At 29.8% G+C, this 22269-nt stretch overlaps 1 protein-coding gene across 1 annotated transcript in view; it reads left to right on the forward strand.

Annotated features, from left to right (window-relative positions):
- Positions 1-22269, forward strand: part of MDGA2 (MAM domain containing glycosylphosphatidylinositol anchor 2) — a 701528-nt gene that overhangs the window by 403152 nt on the left and 276107 nt on the right. Inside the window, exon 7 of the mRNA XM_074236282.1 lies at positions 13749-14078. Coding sequence (XP_074092383.1) covers positions 13749-14078 — 330 coding nt within the window. The remainder of the gene's footprint in view (positions 1-13748; positions 14079-22269) is intronic.

A 22269-nucleotide genomic window follows, 5' to 3' on the forward strand; every position in this document is an offset into this window, starting at 1 on the left:
GTCTTAAGAATCCCAAGTATTGGGGCAGCTAGGTGGCGCAGTGGATAGAACGCTGCCCTGCATTCAGGAGTACCTGAGTTCCACCTCAGACATGTAATAATTACCTAGCTGTGTTGCCTTGGGCAAGCCACTTAACCCCATTGCCTTGCAAAAAAACCCTAAAGGAATCCCAAGTATTTTATGGTATTTTAAAGGAAATGTCTTTTTCTATCTCTTGTTGCTAGTTGGTCACATATAGAAATGTTGGTGATTTATGGGGTTTATTATAGATCTTGTAACTTTGCTAAAGTTGTTAGCTATTTCAAGTAGTTTTTAGATGATTTTCTATGATCTTTTAAGTATACTATCATATCATCTACAGAGTGAGATTTTTGTTTCCTCATTTCCTATTCTCATTCCTTCAATTTCTTTATCTTCTCTTATTGTTAAAGGTAACATTGCTAACACAATACTAAGTAACAGAGGCAATAACAAGTATCCTAGTTTCACCCATTCTTTTCTTGGAAATGCTGTTAGTTATCCCCATATCTTATAATTTTTGTAGATTTTTATGTAGGTACTGCTTTTAATTTTTAAGGAAAACTCCATTTATTCCTATGCTCTTTGTATTTTTAGTAGGAATAAGTTTTCTATTTTGTCAAAGGCTTTTTCAACCTCTATTGATTTAATCATATGATTTCTGTTGATTTTTTTTATTGACATAGTCAATTGTGCTAATTGTTTTCCTAATATTGAACCACTCCTATAATCCTGTAATATATCCTTCCTGACCAAAGTGTATTAGCCTAGTGGTAATTTGTTCTGATCCTTTTGTTAAGATTTTATTTAATTTTTTTACATAAATATCCATTATGGAAATTGGACTATAATTTCAATCTTGGCTCTTTATGTTTTAGGTATTAACAACATATTGATATCATAAAAGAAATTTATTTAGACCTATTTTTTCTAAATAAATTTAGACCTATTTTTCTTATTTTTCCAAATAGTTTATATAGGAATGGAATTAATTATTCATTGAATGTCTGGCAGAGTTAATTTGTTAATCTATCTAACTTCAGAGATTTTTTTTCCCCCTAGGAAGTCCAATGATGGTTTGCTCAATTACTTTTTTTGACATTGAAGTATTTAAATATCTTATTTCCTCTTCTGCTAATCTAGGTAGTTTTCATTGATGTAAATATTTATTAATTTCTCATAGATAATCAGATATATTGGCATATCAATGGGCAAATTAGTTCGAAGTTATTGCTTTAATTTCTTCTTCATTGGTGGTGAATTTAGTTTTTTTATTTTTGATACTGGTAATTTGCTTTTCTTTATTATTTTAATCAAATTGCTGTTAGTTTTATTTACTAATTTATTTGTTTAATTACTTTCAATTTTATTAATCTCTCTTTTGATTTTCAGACTTTCTAATTTAGCATATAATTGGGGATTTTTAATTCATTATATTCCTAGATGTTTTAGCAGTATAACTAATTTGTTTATCTCTTCATTCTTTATTTTATTTATGTATGTATTCAGTGCTATAAAATTTCCCCCATGAACTGCTTTGGGTGCCATCCCATAAGTTTTGATATGGTAGTTCATTATTGTTATTTCTTGGATAAAATTATTGATACATAATTTGATGTTTGACCCACTCATTCTTTAGTATTAAATTCCTTAGTTTCCAATTAATCTAATTTTCATTGCACAATGATCTGAGAAAGGTGTATTTAATATTTCTGCTTATCTTTGTTTTATTTTAGAGATTTTTATGCCTTAAGACATGGTCAATTTTTGTGTAGGTGCTATGCATTGCTGAGGAAAAGGTATATTCCTTTCCATCTCCATTTAATTTTCTCCAGAGGTATATCTTATATAACTGTTCTAAGATTCTGTTCACCCCTTTTACTTCTTTCTTGTTTAATTTTGGTTAGCTTTATCCAATTCTTAGTTAGGGAGTTTGAGGTCACCTACTAGTGTAGTTTTTTCCTGTTACTCATGTAACTTTTTCCTCTCAAAATTTGCATGCTGTACTACTTAATGAATATATTTTAGTATTGATATAACTTTATTTTCTATGGTACCTTTGAGCAAGATATATTTTCTTTGCTTATCTCTTTAACTTAGATCTAGTTTTGCTTTTGTTTTGTCTGACATCATTATTAGTAACTTTTTTTTTTACTTCAACTGAAGCATATTATATTTTACTCCAACCTTTTCTTTACCTTGGGTGTATCTCTCTGTTTCACATGTATTTCTTGTGAACAAGTATACTTCTTTCAACTGTCCTAAAAGTAATACAGTTCTCATGAATTACAAGTATTATCTTCCCATGTAAGAATATAAACAGTTTAGTCTTACTAACATTTTTTCTTTCTGTTTATCTTTTAATGTATCTCTTGAATTATATTTGAAAATTGAATTTTATGTTCAGTTCTAGTCTATTTATCAGGTAAGCTTGAAAGTCCTCTATTTTGCTAAAATCCATCTTTTCCTCTAATTAAATATGCTGAAAGTTGGCAAGTTTCATCATTGTGATCCAAACTTCTTTGTCCTTTAGCATATCAGATTCTAGGCCCTCTGATCCTTTAATGTTGAAGCTAACAAGTCCTTACTGCATAATCCTTTCTTTGGTACCTTTGTATTTGAGTTATTTTTCTTTTTGACTGATTCAGTGTTTTCTCCTTTAGTTGATAATTCTGAAATTTGACAGTAATATTTCTTGGAGTTTTTATTCTGGGATCTCTTTCAGAAGGTGATTAGTATATTCTCTCAAGGACTTTTTTAAAACCCTTTTATTCTAGGCTATTAAGGCAATTTACTTTGATAATTTCTTGCAAGATAATTTCTAGGCTCATTTTTATTCGTGACTTTCTGCCAGTCCAATATTAAAGGATTGAAAGGCCTGCAATATGATATTACATATAAAATACAATATGATATGTATTTAGCAGACCTAAGAATCAACTATCTTGGAAAATTAAGCATATTATTTCTGGAGAAAAGATGGACTTTAAACAAAATAGAACACTTTCAAATGTACCTGATAAATAGTCCAAAACTGAACAGAAAATTGGACTTTCTTATACAAGACTTAAGAGATGTATGTAAAGGTAAATGAAAAGAAAAAAAAGCAGTCATTAAAACTTAAACTGTTTACACTCCTTCTTGGGAAAATATTAGTTGTAACTCTTGAGAATTATATTTTTATTAGGATAGTTGAAAGGAACATACTTAGAAAGAGAGTCTAGATATTGATCATGATGCGATGATACTTAAAACTCTTGAGAATTCTATTTCTATTAGAACAGTTAAATGGAATCCATTTAGACAGAGGGTGTATGTCTATTATTATATGATGATGATGCTTTTAGCTTGAGAATTATATTTCCAGTAGGAAAATTAAAAGGAATTTTTACTTAGAGAGTGTGAGTATAAAATGTCTGTGATATGATAATACTTTTATCTCTTTAAAATTGTATATGTATTAGAATGTTTGAAGGTGTAGGTATAAGTCAGTGAATTTTATTTCTATTACTACAGTTGAAGGAACATAACTTGGAAAAAAGTTATGGGCATAAATTATTTATGATGTGATGATACTTATAATCCTTGAAAAGTGTACTTCTATAAGGATAAATGGTGTGGGTACAAAGAAGTATAAAATAACTGATATGAAAAAATTATTATCCTCAGAGAAGAAAATGGAGGCATAAGAGAATAAATAATAGCTCCTGAAGAGGTACAATGAACCTATCATAGTCAAAATAAAGAAGGGAGGGTATGAGCATTGAGTAAATCAGAATCTCAACAGATATTGCTCAAAGAGGGAACAGCATACATTCCCAGTTCAATTTAGAAATTTATCCTACTTTCCAGAGAAGTAGAAGGGCAAAGGGCAAAGAAATAGGAAATAGGAACTGATAAAAGAGAGAGTGAAAGTAAAAGGGGAAATGGAAAAAATGGAGAGGAGCTTATAAAAGGAGGGCAGATTGAGGGAGATGACTATATGAACACAATTACAAAATACTTCACACAAAAAGTCATATAAAAACAATTGGAAAAATGTCAATTACTCCTAGGCCAATCAAACCAATATAATAAATATGACAATTATATCCAAATTATATCACTCATTCAGTATTTTATCAATCAAACTAACAAAAATTATTTTATAAAACTAGGAAAAATATTACCAGAATTCATCTGGAGGAACAAAAGATCAAGAATATATAAATTATGAAAAAATTGCAAAAGAAGATGGTCTAGCTGTACCAGATCTAAAAGTATATTATAAAGAGACAGTCATCAAAACTGACTGGTACTGGCTAAGAAACAGAGAAGTGGATTAGTGAAATAGATTAGGTACAAAAGAAAGTGTAGCAAATGACTATAGTAATTTACCATGTGATGTACTAAAATACATTCGCTTTGGGGATAAGAATTCTGCTGGAAAAAAAGGTAAATAGTAAGTCAAAAACTAGGCACAGATTCATCTCACTCTCTATATCAAAATATGGTCAAAAGGGGTACAGAGTTTAGGCATAAAGGGTGATATAATAGAACAATTAAAAGAACAAAAAATAGTCTTTTCAGATATATGGAGAGGGGAGAAGTTTATGACCAAACAAGAGATAGAGAATATTAGAAATTGTAAAATGGATGATTTTGACTACATTCAATTAAAAGGTTTTTGCACAAAAAATGTAGCCAAGATTAGAAGGAATGAAGAAAGCTGGGATTTTCACAGGTAGTTTCTGAAAATGTCTCATTTCTAAAATAGAGACCTGCATCAAATCTATAAGAATACACTTCATTCTTCACTTGATAAATGGTCAAAGGATATGAACAGGCAGTTTTCAGAGGATGAAATTAAAGCTATTTATAGTCATATAAAAATGCTCCAAATCATTAATGATTAGATAATTGCAAATTAAAACATCTCACACTTAACAAATTGGCTAAGGTGACAAAAATGTTGGAGAAGATGGAGGTAAATTGGGAAACTAATGCACTGTTGGTGGAGTTCTAAGGTGAACCAAACATTCTGGAGAGCAATGAGGTAAATACCCAAAAGGCAATAAAACTGTACCTACCCTTTGATCCAGCAATATCACTCTTAGGTATATATCCTAAAGAGATCACATCAAAAAGAAGTAAGGCCCACATATGCAAGAATATTTATAAAAGCTCTTTTGGTTGTGGGTAATTTATGCCACCAGTTGGGGAATGACTGAACAAGTTACAGTATATCAATGTGATGAAGTACTAAAGTATAAATGAAATCTGATAGTTGTCATTTATATCATAAAGTAGTATCTACAATTTCAGTACAAACTAAGGGAGAAATATTTACCATGAAGTGACTCAAAGATACTGGAGATCTGAGCCAAGGGTTCTTGGGTGTCCTAGATTGTGTACTGTGCAAGGAATAAATTGAGAAACCATTAGCAAATTGTAGCTCTGAACCTGAGAGAATAGTGGGGTCTCAAAAGCAGTTCCCATTGCAATATGAAGAGTTCAGTGAAACAACCAAAGTAGAAAGCCCATAATGAAGGCAGACCTGCATTCTAAACCTGTTAAGGTGAGTCCAAAAGTCTTCTGGAATTCCAATCAGGTTCAAGCTCACAATTGAATTGTTCAGACCAAATCTAGATCAGGAACTTGCAGAACTGAGACCAGAAGACAGAGTTCATACTTCTCCCTATATCAGACTTATTTGGTTATACTGAAAGCTTTCAGGTCCCCAGCCGAGGTTGTCCATGAGATTCTGATATAATGCAATACTCTATACTTTAAGAAATCAACCATATGATGTGCTGAGCCTGACCCTTACCTCAGGCCTAATGTGAAGAAATAAGGGAGAAAAATTGAATGAACAACAAAATATCTCACAGAAAAGAATTATAATTGTGATAGTAACACTGAAGACAAAAACCCAGAGGAAGAATATTATTGCTAGAGCATGTGCAAAGTCTCAAATAAAATAGATCTCCTCAGTATTCTTAATGACCTATTAATTGTAGATCTAATTACTTTTTCTCAATCTTCACCCTTTTCAAAATGAAAATTTTTGGCATTGTTTTCTCTTCCTCTTTTCCTTTATACTTTCTTCTTTCTATATGTGACTTCACTACTCTACACCACTCTTCCTCTCAGTTTCCTTTATCTCAATTGTGCCTACAAACATTGGATATATTTTGAACGTATCTGTTCTCTTTATATTATTTCACCTCATGAACTCATCAGCTCCATAGATTAAATCATTGTAGATTTATCTAGTCCTTCCTAATATTAGCTCTCTAATCTAGACATCTTAAACTAGATATTTCAAACAGAACCTAAAAATCAACATATTCAAAATCGAACTCCTTAGCATTTCTCCAAAATCCTCCTTTCTTTCAAATTTTGCTGTTACCACTTAGGTTATCACCATTTGTTCAGTTACTCAGATTTACCACCTCATTATCATCCTTTACTCCTCATCTCACCCTTCATATATGATCTATTGCTAAGTCCTCTTGATTCTACTTACCATATCTATTGTATATAACCTCTTTCTTCAACAGGTTCTTACCACCTCATGTCTGTAATATTGCAATACCTTCTCTACATCAAGTCTCTCACTCTCTAGTTTGTCCTCCACTTATCTATACAAATGCCTTTTCTAAAGCACATGCTTGATCATGTAATGCCTTCATGTTGAATACATTTACCTCAGTGACATTGCCTCAAGGACCAAAACCCATCATATCATGGACCCTTCATAGTTTTCCTGGTCATTTTATCCCTTATTTTTTTATCTGCTCTGTGATCCAATGACACTAACCTACTTCATGTTCCTGGGCTGGTTTATGTCATCTTTTGATGATATGTGTTTTCATTGGTTGTTTCCCATACTTAATTCCCTCCCTATTCATCTAAATCTCTTGACTTCTGTTTAAATCAACTACAATTTCAATTTCTGTAATAAACATTTCTCAATCCCCCTTAATGATACTACATCTCCTCTAAGATAATCTCCACTTTTTCCTACATCTTCTCTGTATGGAGTAATTCCATATTGTCTTCCAATTTAAAGAAGTGGCAGTCACAACTATTAAGGAACAGAGTACTTGGAATATAAGAAATCAAAATATAAATGATGACATAGTTTATGTAGTAAAATTGAATAATCCCAAAGAAAGAGAAAGGTTTCTAATATAATAGAAGATATCTAAGCACTCTTTTTTAAAAATATTATTAATTTTTTTGCATTTACAGATTGCTGTCACATCATGAAAGGAACTAAAATTATTGATAGTGATCTCATTTTAAATTACACTTCAGTATTTCACATCTGTAGCACCACTGTCCAATTTTCTAATTCAAAACAAAAATGAATAGAAATAAAATGTATCTCAGCTACTCTCACCCCATTGAAATAAAAAGGAAATAAATACAAATTTCTTGTAAGAATATGTAGTCAAGAAAATAAATTTAGAACAATATATGTATACATGTATATACACACACACACACACACACACACATATATATATATATATATATATGTATGCATGCATATTATGTATATATGTTTCATTTTGTACCTTAAACCTTCACACTCTCATTAAAACCTTAATTCTTCTGTATCATCCCCAATAGCTCTGGTGTGGGTCTGGACATGAATTTCTGAGAGTCAGGTCGGGTAGACAAACATATCCAAACACAAAAGTTTGGGAAATGAAAATCTACCAACTTTATTTTTGGAAATTCAGACTTTTTTATAGCAAAAACTTATCTCAGGAATGACCGGTTAAAAGAGACCCAGTTTTACAAGTTCCTGGGTAAATTTACATTATTTGTTCTTAGAAAAATTCATGCTTCTCTATCAAAGAAATCTTTTACAACCAAACCATCCCAGAGCCACAGATTATCATAGGTCATGGTTCACTGGTGAGCCAGCGAATCCATACAATGAACAATAATCCATACATACCTTTGATGAACACCAAGGATATGTGAATAGCACTCCCTGGGGCTGTCCCTCTACACCTCTGGAATCACAAATTGTCATTATATTGATCCTAGTATTCAGAGTTTAAAAAGTTGTTTGTTTTTTTTAGTATTATTGTATAAGTCATTCTGGTTTTGGTTATCTCATTCTTCATCAATTTATTCATTTTATAATATTAGTGTTATAGTACAATTGTTCTTCTTGTTATACTTGCTTTACCTTGTAACAGTTCATTTAAGTCTTTCCATTCCTTTTTTAAATCAACATTATTTCCTTATTTTTGCAGCATAATAGTACATTCATATACTTCAGCTTGTTAAACAATTAATTGATGGAGAACATATTAGACTTAGCACAAAAAGACTTGGCATATATACATTTGAATGTATATTACCATTTCCTTTTTATTTGATTTTTGAGTATTAGCCTAGCAGAGGCATAAATAGGTCAAAGGTAACGAATAAAATGCTTACTAAATTTGTGTTTATAAAACCAAAATGCTTTCCAGAATGGTTGCATTCATCCAGTTTCTCACAGTCATGCCAGCATTCATTATTTTCATTTTTTGTCAGCCAGCTAAAGAATCCTAAAAATTATTTTTATTTGTATTTCTCTAGTACTAATTTGAAGAATTAAAAAAGAGGATTTTATATAACCCAAGTTTATTAATTTGAGAACTGGAGAATAATTTTTTTCTTATAAACAGTAATCAGTTCCATCTATATCTATATCTATATCTATATCTATATCTATATCTATATCTATATCTATATCTATATCTATATCTATATCTATATCCATATCTATATCCATATCCATATCTATATCATCTATATTTATATCTAGATCTAGATCTATGTCTATGTCTATGTCTATGTCTATGTCTATGTCTATGTCTATGTCTATGTAGCTATTATATATCTATATCATATATCTATATCTGTATATCTATATATCTATCATATATCAATTTATCTATCTAATCTTGGAAAGATACCATTATAAGATAAATGTGTTGAAAAAATTTTCATCCAGCTAATTATTTTACTTTTAATCTTAGTCTTATTGAATTTATTTAGGCCGAAACTTTTAAATTTTATGATCTAAAACTATTTTAAGCATTATAATTCTCTAAATTTCTTATTTTATTATGAGCTTTTCATAAATCTTACAAGGTTTTTTATGTTTCTCTTTGTGTTTATGTTGTGATCTCTAATGAAAAGATCCAAACTTAATAAAGAAATTGATTACACACAAGTATAAGAGAAATAAGGAAAGTGTGGGTAAGCAGTCAGAAAGAATTAGTAATGATCAACCAGGGTGTGTAGTGGATAGGGTCTAGAGCCAGAAGGCCCTAAGTTCAAATTCTACCTCAGACTCTTGCTAGCTGTGTGATCCCGGGAAAATTACCTAATCCTAGTTGCCTCAAAAAAATAATGATTAACTGTTTACCCCCTAATTTTAGGAAATAACATTTGGACCTTCAAAATTCTATTATCATCAGTATTCAAAAAGGGAATATAAATAGGACAGAATTCTGGAAGAGATTTTGTTATTTTTTTAATGCTTTTAAATGAAAAAAGAAAAAGGAAGATGAAAGGAGCATTCTGATGGAGGCAGGTGAGGGAAATGAGGGCAGGTGAAGGAAATCACCTCATAATTGGAATAAGCAAGTAGGAAACTGCATAAACTTTAAGAAAGATATATGATGAATGGAGAGTATTTGAAGTACACATTCATCTAAATTGGTCAAAGAAAGGAATACTAGAATTACACATGGATGGAGAAATATAGTTCCCCCAAAAAGGAATTTGGGCAGAAGATTTAGCGGGGAAAGGGAGGGACGATGAAGGAGGCATTGGTTCACTAAACAAACTCTTACCATAGGAGCTACTTTGTGGAGACACTTTTACAGGAAAGTAATAACATATAAGAACTTATGACTAGAGTCTGAGCAAGAGAAAGAGAAGATGAACAGAAAGCAGAAGTAGATTGCATTAAATGTAGAGCACTATTGCTGAAACATAGAGCACTCTTCTCTTACCACTCTTTTCTTCTTTATAAGATGTGGATAGGAAGTGAAGAGTAAAAAAAAAGAATAAGCTGGAAAGAAATCCAGAATTTAATTATCTTAACTCTGAAAAGGAATAGGTTGAGCATACCCATAAAGCAGAAAGGGATAACAGATAGGATTGCGAAGCACAATCTGTCAATGTATTGTTTGTAAGAAACATTTATGACACAAAAATTCAAGCAGAATTTGAATGTATTTTTATGCTGTTTCACATGATGAAAGAAAGGCATTATCTCAGAGCAACAACAACAACAAATAGGTTAAAAAAGATTAATAGATATAATCAGGAAAATGAAAGATATAGACAATGAAGTCCAGTACTATATATGTATTCCCTGAATGGCATAAGATCTAAATACTTTTATGAAAAGTTTAATGAGTCAGATGGAAGAATCAACAATAAAATTAGAAAGGCTGATTTTTCTTCTTTCAGGTGAAGATCAGAATAACTAGAACAAGAAATTTCCTAAAGACTGAAAAGAATTGAGAAAAAGTTAGATAATAAAGGCCTATGATGGTTATTGTGTAGGGATAGATAGGAGTGAACATATTTCTCATGTGTTCTGGCTTCTTCCAGAATAAAATCTTAACAAACAAATGTGGTAAAGCAGAAACATGAACATATATTTTATTTTCTTTATTTTAACAAAAATATATTCAAATAAGCACCAGTCAAGAAAAAAATTAAAAGAATTCAAAATTGTATCAATTCATTTTTTTAATTGAATAAGTTAAAAAAGATAAATTGATTAAATATAATGACAACAATGGAAACAAAATAACAATTTGTTATGCAGTCAAAACATTCTTTTATATCTTTAAATACTTTAATCATTGGTACCATCCTGTCTATTCTTCACTGCAGGTCCTCTGATTTCATCTCTCCAGCTTCTGCCCCTCCTTCAGTTTCTTGCTCCCACTGAAGTGAGGATCCTCCTCCCCACCTAGGATAGTGGGGTTGGGGAGGAGTTATGTCACCATCTCAAAAACCACCATGAGCTGGAAGCAGCTGGGGACCAAAGCACCTGTGCTTTGTCTACTCTGACTCTTAGCTCTTGCCAATCTCTGGAAAAGGTGTTACACTATTTACTGCCTCATCTATAAGTTAAAGCTATGATTTCTTTTGGATAGAAATTATATGGATTGCTTTATACTAAGTAATACAAGTGTAAATGCCTACCTTTTCTTTTTTACTATTCTAGATTTAAAGTCCTTTATTTTAAAACTATACTTATGCACAATTTGGGGTCTTGATGAACATATGATTTTAGTTTTGCATGATTCTCTATTTTTACTATAAATATAGCTACTGTCTTCCCAATTAAATTACAACCTGTCTTCTATTCCATTTCTGCACCCTCCAGTGCAGAGCATAATAAGAACAAAGTAGAAAAATAGTGACTATCTCTTGACTTTAACTGTGAGTTGATTTTCTGCATTAAATGAAAGGGTCACAGATGTATAGTTAAAATTTATACTAATCTGACCCTCTCATTTTCTCTGTTAGGAAATTTAGGCATGGAGAAATTGAATGACATGCCCAAATTAATAAAGATATTAATCTAGGATTTGAACCTAGTTACTTTGATTCCATATCCAGTTTTTAAAACACAGTGCCTCTGATATTATTTTTTCAGATTATTATACTAACCTTGGGTACAATACAATAATCATCATTTGGTTTTAAGAAAATTTAAATAATTCAAATCTTAGAAAATTTTTAGTTTATTTATGTATAGAATATTAAGTGATTATCTAAAACTGATTTTTTAAAAATTCTGAAAACATATATGTGCATATATATATATAGATAGATATATAAAATCTCAAAAATATAGAAAAAGGGAACTTAACTAACCAAATGAAAGGAGAATGTTTCATTTAAAATGCCACTGAACTAAACAAGAGGAAACTGTAATTTCTTCTCAAAGAATTTTGCAAATCTGTTGCTATTGTTCAATCTCTTCAGTTGATCTCCCCCAGCCCCCACTTTGGAGTTTTCTTGGCAAAGATTGCAATGCTTTGGTATTTCATTCTTTAGCTAATTTTATGCAAGAGGATATTGAGACAAATAATGACCTGCCCAGGGTTACACTAAAAGTTTGAGGTCAAATTTGAAATCATTAAGATATTCTCCTGATTCCAAGTCCAATGCTCTATTCATACACCATCTAGCTATAAATCTGTACTTAAAGAATATCTCATAATCTAATGATTTGATTTGCAATATAATAGTTGATTTCCAGTTCTCATTATGAAACCTTCTTTATATGTGCAAAGGCCAGTGCAGTATAAAATGTATAAGCACTAGCCTATCAGGGACATTTATAGCACAAGGGATTTTCTTGAATAAAAATACAAATATATGAACTTGGAGAATTATGTCTTCTGTCTTTATCCTGGAAGTAACGTATAACTAGGTAATTAATTATTCATGAGATTGGTTATCAATTCTCCTTCTTCTGTGCTTTTAGTTAAACTTGCACCTTTTTATGAATTTTCTAAAAAGTTTTTCTCTTTTGGCTGTCTACCTCCACATTTAAACTATATTACTCCTATTCAGCAAACCACTATAATGATTATGTAATAATTACTTCAAATATCTATTCCAGTTTTTATTATCTAAGATTAAATTGACGTGAAAATTGGAAAGGATAATGCTTGTGCTGTGATATATGTCCTTTCATTTTAAAAAATATTTATTACAATACAAATGATATTTAACCATAGAAAAAAGACAAATGCTTGTGTCAGGATCACATAAATGCATGTATAGGTATATACATACACAAGAAAATGGTTCTTACATTTTCTCAAATTGATTCAAAAAGACCAAAGGAGTCTAGGATTAGAGAGATTATATTTGCCAAGAAAAACTCAAGATAATTGTCTTTACACAGCAGAGTACAGATTCTTATATTATCTGCCACTCCATTTGATCAAGATATTCTCAGTTGTCATCTAAACACAAAAGATATTTATATTAGTAAAATGATGCTATATACTCCTCACTCCACACTTCTGGTACTTATTTCCCTCTTCTGGTTCTGGCAATAGCAGTGACATTGACTAAAGTATAGGAACAGTCCTAGAAGAATATTTTATTTAAGACATGCTACCATTTTTGCAGCAATATTATAGTCACCTCTTCAGTAAGCAACTTATGACCATCAACAAAGCAGTTAGTAACCTTTTCAGGTATAAATCTCAATTTTTAAATGACCAAGAAAACCAATTTTGATTAAATATTTCTTCTGTCTAGTCTAATTCTATTCTCAGGCAGTGTTATCTCTCTTATTTCTAACTGTGTGGGTTCATTTAATTTTTACTGAATCACTTAATTTAGCCCTCTTATAAAGATAGACTTAGGAAACATTGAAGTTAAAAGATTATGGACGAATTATATAACATTTTTCAAAAAGTAAGTAAAAACTATTTTGGTTTCAGTGACTATAAGTAGTTTTTCAACCTCAAAACATTAGTGAACAGAGTTTGCAAATAAAATTGTTACATTGTATTTTTAATTTGACTAATTTCATAAATACTTTAACAGTAGAAAACCATAAAAATATGAAATTTATATAGATTACAGATATATTTTATGATCTTCATTTTACAAACTGAAAATAGACATAGTAGCTGAATAACTAAATTAAAATTATTTTTGAAATTTTTTATTTTTAGCATTAAAAAAAGGACGGTTTTGGATTACCCCAGATCCTTATCACAAAGATGACACCATTCAAATTGGACGTGAGGTGAAAATATCTTGCCAAGTAGAAGCTATTCCTTCTGAAGAGTTAACATTTAGTTGGTTTAAAAATGGACGTCCCTTAAGAAGTTCTGAACGAATGGTTATAACACAGACTGATCCTGATGTTTCCCCTGGAACAACCAACTTGGACATCATTGATTTGAAATTCACAGACTTTGGAACTTATACATGTGTAGCATCTCTAAAAGGAGGAGGCATATCTGATATAAGTATTGATGTTAACATATCCAGCAGCACAGGTAAGATACTATGTGACAAAGGATGTCCTTTTAGAATTGTTAAAAGAACAGTTCTTTGCTTAGTAGATGTAAATTAAAAAAATTTCCTCTAATTATTTATACAATTATTTTAAGCATTTAAAAATTGAGTTCTAAATTCTTTTCTTCCCTCACTACCCTACCTCCTCCCAACCATGTTAAGTGATCTAACATAGATTAAATATGTGCAAGTAGATGTAATTTTTGGTCTTTTTTTTCTCCAGGAAAGTTTTTTAATATCAGGGAAGACTTTTTAATTAAAATTTTTTGTTTGAGTAACACATGCTGAATTAGGAATAAAATGTTTTTAAAGTAAGTACAGATGTCATATTAGCTTTTAGTTTATTAATTCAGTGCTTTGAAGTCATTACTTAAAATAGACTACAGTAAATTTGTTTTAAATGTTCAAATAGATTAATATACTACTCAAAGTTAGAAAGAACTGAGACATTCTATTCTGAATTTCTATGCTTTTGAAATATAAAAGAAAAGTAACTTATCTTCAACAATTATTAAACAATTAGAAATATATAAAAGCAATATGTGTTTATTATTTTTAAAAAGATGTTAAAAATTTTCTGTAAAATGTTCTATAGTATCATTAAATTTTTAGTTAGGTTAAAGGCAGATCTATTCTGAATATTTTATAAATACATTTTCCTCTATTTGTGTTAGCTTAAATATGAATATGAAAGTGTAGGGTACCTTGCTGGCATGGGATTGAATTTATGCACAATATGATTTTTCAAGGTCAGTTATTTCCCAGTCAAAATATCTATTTTTAATTTCCATTTATTCCTAGTGATATTTGTATTCAAATTTTTTTAAACCAGGAAAAGAATTCACTAAGATACTTCAAGAAATTTTTTGTTTACAAATCAATTCTTTGTTTTGGTTATAGCTAAGATTTTTCTCTACAAAAAATAAGGTTGAATGTATTATTTTATCTATATTGACATTGATATGAAATCTTGGATCATATGCCTTAAGTTCTTAGATCTAAAATTTCATTGATTCTGAGGACACATAATGTATCACCTTCATTCTACAGTTGAAGAAACTGAGACCAGAAGAGGCTAGGGGCTTTGCCCAAGTCCTCACAGGTATTATTTATCAGATGTGAAATTTCAATCAAAATCTTCCAACTCCAGAGTCAGTGATTTTTCCACTATGCTACACTTTTTCTTTTTTCTAGTTCCTATTTAAATTGCACACTAAGCTACTTTTCTCTCTGAGTATATATTATTCATTCTCTCTTTACTTTAGTGTTTTTTTAATCAAACATAATATGTATTTCTAAAAGTTGTATCACTTTTTAATTCAATGAAAGAAAATAAAAATGAAGGCCTAGAATATATATACAAAATATATGTATGTATATATATATATATATATATATATATATATAGTTGTGCACAAACTTTCTTTCAAAATAAAATAACATTTTTCCATCTAAATTGTTTTCAAATATTGTAGTCAGTTTTTTGCCAAGTTAATGAAAAGAATGCGTAACTCCTATTAATCATTTTAAAGATCTTAAAGAAAGTTGTTGCTTTCAGAGTTCTCCATAGGATGTTACATGAAGGATTAACATGCAATTAAAGAATATCTATTTTTTCCTAAAGTAAGAATTTTCTACCTTTCATATCTATAGATTTCTTTGGCTTCGTGTCAGATTTGACTATGGTTTAAAGAAAATGGATAGAATCAAATAAAAATAGAGTTGGATGAGATACTCATTAGATCTAACATTTGAAATTACCATTAGTGCAAATAAACAAGGGAAGTATATGTAGACCTGAATATTATTTCAATGGAAATACTCTGGCAATCACTGGAAATGCCACTGAGTGGCAGGGAGGATGAACTTAACCATCCTTGTTCTCAGTTTCCTCAAATGCAAAATGAGTTGGCAGGACTAGATGTTAAAAAAATTGCAGAGTAATTACAATGTAATTTCAAAGGAATAATAATGTGATGTTGCCACATACAACCAAGTCTCACTTCTGTTGACCAAAACCTATTTTTGAACTAGAAAGTGAAAATATCCTTACATCCTTTATATTCTTATGTGAAAATCTTTTTTTTAAAGTTTTTTTTATTAATTATCTTCTGTTTTTTATGTAATCATAGTTATCATTTCCCTTTCTCATTCCCAGAGAGCCATCCCAAGAAAAAAATGGTATATTTTTGAGGAAAAAAGTCAGCAAAACTGATCAATACAATGAAAAATGTGTTCAATATATAGTACCTGTGGACCTTCTCTACCTGAACAAAGGGATGGGCTTGGGATGTATTCTCATCTCTTGTCATTTGAGTCCTTATTGATTTTAATAATTTTGTTACACTCATTTTTTTATTTTATCACATGTAGTTCTTTCCATTTACAAGTAGCTGTATATGTTATTTTCTTAACTCTGCTTATTTCTCTCATAAATCTTTCCATGTTTTGTTGTATTCATTACACACATTTCTTCATTCATGTACCACAATTTGTTTAGCTATTCCCTAATTGATGGACATCTATTTTGTGTTTAATCTTTTAGTAACATAAAATGAACTGCTCGAAGTAATTTGGCATTTATGAGGAGTTTATTCTTATATATAAATTTAATATATGCATTATAATGAAGTCCTTTGCTCAAAGGGTACAGAAATTTTAATCACTTCACTTTCATAATTCCAAACTGCTTTCCAGAATGATTGTACCATTTTACAGTTCTGTTAACAGTGTATTAGCATGCTTATCTAAGTATAGCCCCTCCAACACTATTTTTAAAAATATTATTTTCCCCAATTACCCTGAAAATCAATTTTAAAAATTTGTTTTTTAAAAGTTTTAATTTGGAAATTCTGTACATCCCTTCCTTCCCTCACCCCTCCCCAAGTTAAGTAATTCAATACAAATTTTAAATATACACTTATGTAAAACATTTTTATATTAGTAAGTTTGTTCAAGAAAACCCCCCAAAAACAAAAGGAAGAAAGAAATTGAAATAAATAAACAAGCAAAGAAAAAAAAGAAAATAAAAAAATATGCTTCAGTCTTTATTCATACAACATCATATCTTTCTCTCAAGTCAGGTAGCATTTTTTCATCATCTCTTGGATTTTTGTACTGCTATGAATAACTAAATCATTCACAGATCTTCATCATGCAATATTGCTGGTACTGTGTATGAAATTCTAGCTTTGCTTACTTCATTTTACATCAGTTCATATAAGTCTTTCCCTGTTTTTTCCTATAGAAAAATAACATTCCATTTCCACCACATACCACAACTTGTTTAGCCATTCCCCAAATGTTGGGTATTCCTTTGGTTTCCTATTTTTAGCCACCACAAAAAGAGTTGCTATAAATATTTTCATACAAATAAGATTCTTTTCCCTTTTTGTAAAAAATATTTTGGGGATATAGACCTATAAGTGATATTGCTGGATCAAATTGTATGCACAGTCTTACAGCCCTTTGGGAGTAGTTCCAAATTGCTCTCCAGAATGGTTTAATTAATTCACTAATTCCACCAACAGTAAATTAGTATCTCAGTCTTCTCATATCCTGCCAAGAATTATCATTTTCTTTTCTTTTTTGTCAAAGTAGTCAACCCAATAGATGTGAGCCTGGTACCTTAGACCCAACATTGACAATTGAAAGTTTTTTCATCTTTTTTCAAATTTTCACGATGTGAGATAAAACCTTATAGTTGTTTTGATATATATTTATCTTATTATTAGTGATTTGTGGCACTCTTTAATATAGTTGTGAAACTTTTGCAATCTTGTTCTTAGGCTATTAGGGAATGTCTATTATATACAATATATTATTTTTATGTACTTAACATATAAATATATCTAATATATTTATATTAATATACTATTATATTTTTATAAATATCATTTTATTATATTTCTGTATAATACATGATTATATATGAACACATTATATACACTGGATAATAAACACTTATTAGGAATATTTTTCTTCAAAGGCTTTTTACTCATTTGGCCATTTTAATGTTATGTGCATTGATTCTTTATGTGGAGAAGCCTTTTCAATTTCATGGAAGTAAAATTTTCTATTTTATCTTTTTTAAATTTCTCCTTTGATTAAGAATATATTTCCTTCTCATGGCTGTGAGATTACAAGAATTTTTTCTTCTTTTTTAAAATAGTAAGATCTTTAATATTAGGATCTTGTATTCATTTAGAATGTATCAAGGAATATGGAATATTGTGCTGCTCTACCCCTAATATTTGCCAGACAGCTTTCAAGTTTTCCAAATAATTTTTTATCCAAATAAGGAAATTTTTCCTAGGAAATTTATGCTTTCCAATTAATCAAATGCCAGGATTTTAATTCTATTGTTTATGATTCTCTAGTCTCTCCCATAGCTATCTCTCTATTTTTAAACAAATACAGATGGATTTGATTACTGCTGCTTTATAATATAGTTTGAGATATGAAAATGATATATTCCTTTTCCCTACTTCTTTTGATCATTCCCTTTGATTTTCTAGATCTTTTGTCTTTCGAAATGAGTTTATTATTATTTTATCATTCTTTATAAAGTATCTTCTTTGTTAATTTGATTGGAATAGCATTAAAAGTATAAATTAATTTTCATATGATTGTCATTTTTATATTTGTCTGCCTTAAGTCAGAAACACTTAATATTCATAGTATTTCATTTATTTATTTAAATTCAATTGTATTTTATTTTAAGTTTTAAATTGTTCCATACTCTAGTCCCTTCCCTACCCATTATGATGGCAAGAAATGGGGCAGCTAGGTGGCACAATGGATAGAGCACTGGCCCTGGAGTCAGGAACACCTGAGTTCAAATCCGGCCTCAGACACTTAATAATTACCTAGCTGTGTGGCCTTGGGCAAGCCACTTAACCCCATTTGTCTTGCAAAAACCTAAAAAAATAAAAATTAAAAAAATATATATGAAGTCATACAAATCAAACTTTTACATTTACTATATTCAGGGTAGGGGAAGAAAAAGAGAAAAAAATGCTGCTTAAATCTGCACTCTAAGACCATCAGTTCTGTTTCTAGAAGTAGTTATTATTTTTAGTCATGAATCCTTTGGAATTGTGTTAGGTCATTGTGTTGATCAGATTTCCTAAGTCTTTCACAACTATTATCATCAAAATATTGATCTTACTGTGTAAATTGTTCTACTGGTTTTGCTTACTTCACTTTGCATCAGTTTGTGTAATTCCTCCCACGGATTTCTGAAATCATCTCTTTCATCATTTATTATAGCCCCACAATATTCCATCACATTCATACATCATAACTGTTCTCCAGTTCTTAGATATCTCTTCAGTTTTCAGTACTTTGCCACCATAAAAGAACTACTATAAATATTTTTGTACACATGGAACCTTTTTTCTTTATTCTTTTGACTACTTTGTAATAGACTTTATAAAAGTCTTTTGTGTGCTTTCTTAGGTCAATTCCTATAAATTTTATTTTAAAGCCATTTGTAATGGGAATTTGCTTCGTTTTATAGTTTTTTCATGTTTTCCAATTATTATATGAGAATACTGTTGATCTGTTTGGAATTTTTTTTAGCCTACACTAATGCTGAAGCTATTAATTATCTGAATTAATATGTTTGCTAATTCCTTAGGTTTGTCTAGATACAAAATTAGAATATGGGGTTGGTATTATCTCATCTTTCCCTATTTCTTTGCATTTAATTTCTTTCTCTTGTCCTATTATTGTTACTAACATTTCCAAAACTATATAAAATAATAGTGTGAATTTGAGCATCCTTTCTTCACTTCTGTATTTATTAAAAATCATTCTATTATCTCCTTATTGCATATGATGCTTCCTTTTAGGTTTAAATAGATCTTTTTATCATATTAAGAAAGTTTCCACAATGATTATATTTTGGAGAGTTTTTAGTCTAAAAGTGTACTACTTTGTCAAGGCATTTTTTTCCTACATCAATAAAAGTGATTATGTAGTTTTGCATATTTTGACCTTTAAAGTAATGGCATAATATGATTTAACTTTGTGATTATTTTCCTACTGTTGAACTCTCCTTGCCTTGTGGGTATGAATCTCACTTGGTCATAATGAATGATTTCTTGAATATATCATTGTTGTCTTTTTGACAGGATTTTAAAATGTTTGTCAGGATTCATCAGTAATATTGACTTATTGACCAAGAGTTTTCTCTTTCCTGGTTTAGGTACTAGGTTTATATCTGTTTTGATTTTTTTTTAAAAAGAGATTCTGATAGGTATGCTTTCTTTCTCAATTTTTGAGAGTAATTTATGAAGCATGAGTACAAATTGTCCTTGAAAAGATTGATAGAATTTTCTGTGAAAAGGACCAGGTTAGCTTCTTTTTTGTTTTTCTTGTGGTGATTCCCTTACAGCTGTATCTATTTCCTTTGCAGAGATTGGATTAAGATCTCTATTTGATTTTCTGATAGTTTAGGTATTTTAAATTTTGGATCATATCCCTGTATTTCTTTTGTTTTCTTATAATACCTAATATGATATAATAATATGTACATAATGTGTTCTGATTGTTCTTTTTATTTCTCCTGGTTTTGTTGTGATTTCATCTTGCTGGCATATTATTGATTTGATTTTTTATTTTCTTCCTTTTGTCACATTAACTAAAAGTTTATCAATTTTATTTTCAAAGAACCAGTTTTATTATTTTTTCATCCTAAGGGTTTTTTTGTGTGTGTTTACCCTTCTCTGTTCCTCATCTAATTTTAATATCTCCTTTTTTTTCTGCTTATTTTAGGTCCATCTGTTTATTGGCTTTTTAATTTTTTAAAAAATTGCATATTCAATTAATTAATCCTCTCTTTTTCTATTTTGTAATATATTATTGTAGGGATATAATTTTTCCTCTGAGGATTGCTTTAGCTTCATTCCAGAAATTTTGGTATGTTGTTTAATCATTATAATTTTTTTATATAGATAGTAATTATTTCTATAATTTGACATTGTTAAGTCTCCACTTGAGTCTGTATCTTTTTTGTAATACCTAAACAATTATTAGTTATGCTGTTTTATGGTCTATAAAGGATATATTAGCTATTTTTGCTTTTTTAAAAATTTGTTTATAATATCTTTCTGTCCTATAACATGGTCCATTTTTATAAAACTTCTGTATTGGACCATGAAATGTATTTTTTTTGCTGTCCCATTTAAAAGACTCTATAAATCTTTAACTCTGGTTTCTCTGGTAATTTGCTCACTTTTCCCCATTTATTTAACAATTAAAAAGTTTTATCCAAAGCTTTAGAGGAAAGAAATCTCCTATAACTATTGTGTTACTGCCTATATCATCTTGTAGCTAATATAATGTTTCTTTTATGTATTTGTATGTTGAGGAATTTGGAGAACATAAATTTATTATTGATACTGATTTGTTGTTTATGGATTCTTTGTTTACCCTTTTTAATTTCTGAATGTTTGCTTTTGTTTTGTCAGATAGCATGATTATAACTCCTATTTTTTCTGGATCCACTTGATTTATAGATGCATAGATGATGAATTATTACTCTCCAGTCAGTTTTATTTTGTGGTTGTCTTTATTTAAAAATGTGATTTTATTAAGTACCAGATTGTGATGTGTTAATTTCTTATTCAGATTGTCACTTTTAATTTTATTGGATTGTTCATTCTATTCACTTTAAAATTTAAGAGTTAAGTTTATAATTTCCTCTATCTGTGTCTAATATTGTTGTTTTTCCCCCAAATTAAGATTTTTTTTATTCAAACAATATTGTTTCTTGAGCTGGTTTATCTTATTCTTTTAAAGGTGGTCCTATTACTACACGTTCTCTTCCTTTAACTTTTGGTCCTTTCTTCTCATTTGTTACTCTTCCCTTTTGAGAATTTGTTTTTGTTTCCCTTTTTCTCCTGCTTTTATCTAGTTATATAATTCCCCCCTTCCCCCTTTTTTAGTTAAGTAAATTCTACCTTCTTCTCCTCCCCTTCCATCAATTCTATTCTTCAGATTTTTAAATTTCCATCTTTGTACTTCTTTCCACAACAGATTTGCCTCACTCATTTCCTTATCAATCATTTTTTTTGTACTCGTCCCTCATCCTATGATTCAAAACCCTTCTGTCTGTTCTTTGTATTTCTCATGTAATCAAAACATACAGATTGTTCATTCTACTCT

This window comes from Macrotis lagotis, chromosome 4, assembly GCF_037893015.1.
Source record: "Macrotis lagotis isolate mMagLag1 chromosome 4, bilby.v1.9.chrom.fasta, whole genome shotgun sequence".
In the NCBI taxonomy this organism is placed as follows: domain Eukaryota; kingdom Metazoa; phylum Chordata; class Mammalia; order Peramelemorphia; family Peramelidae; genus Macrotis; species Macrotis lagotis.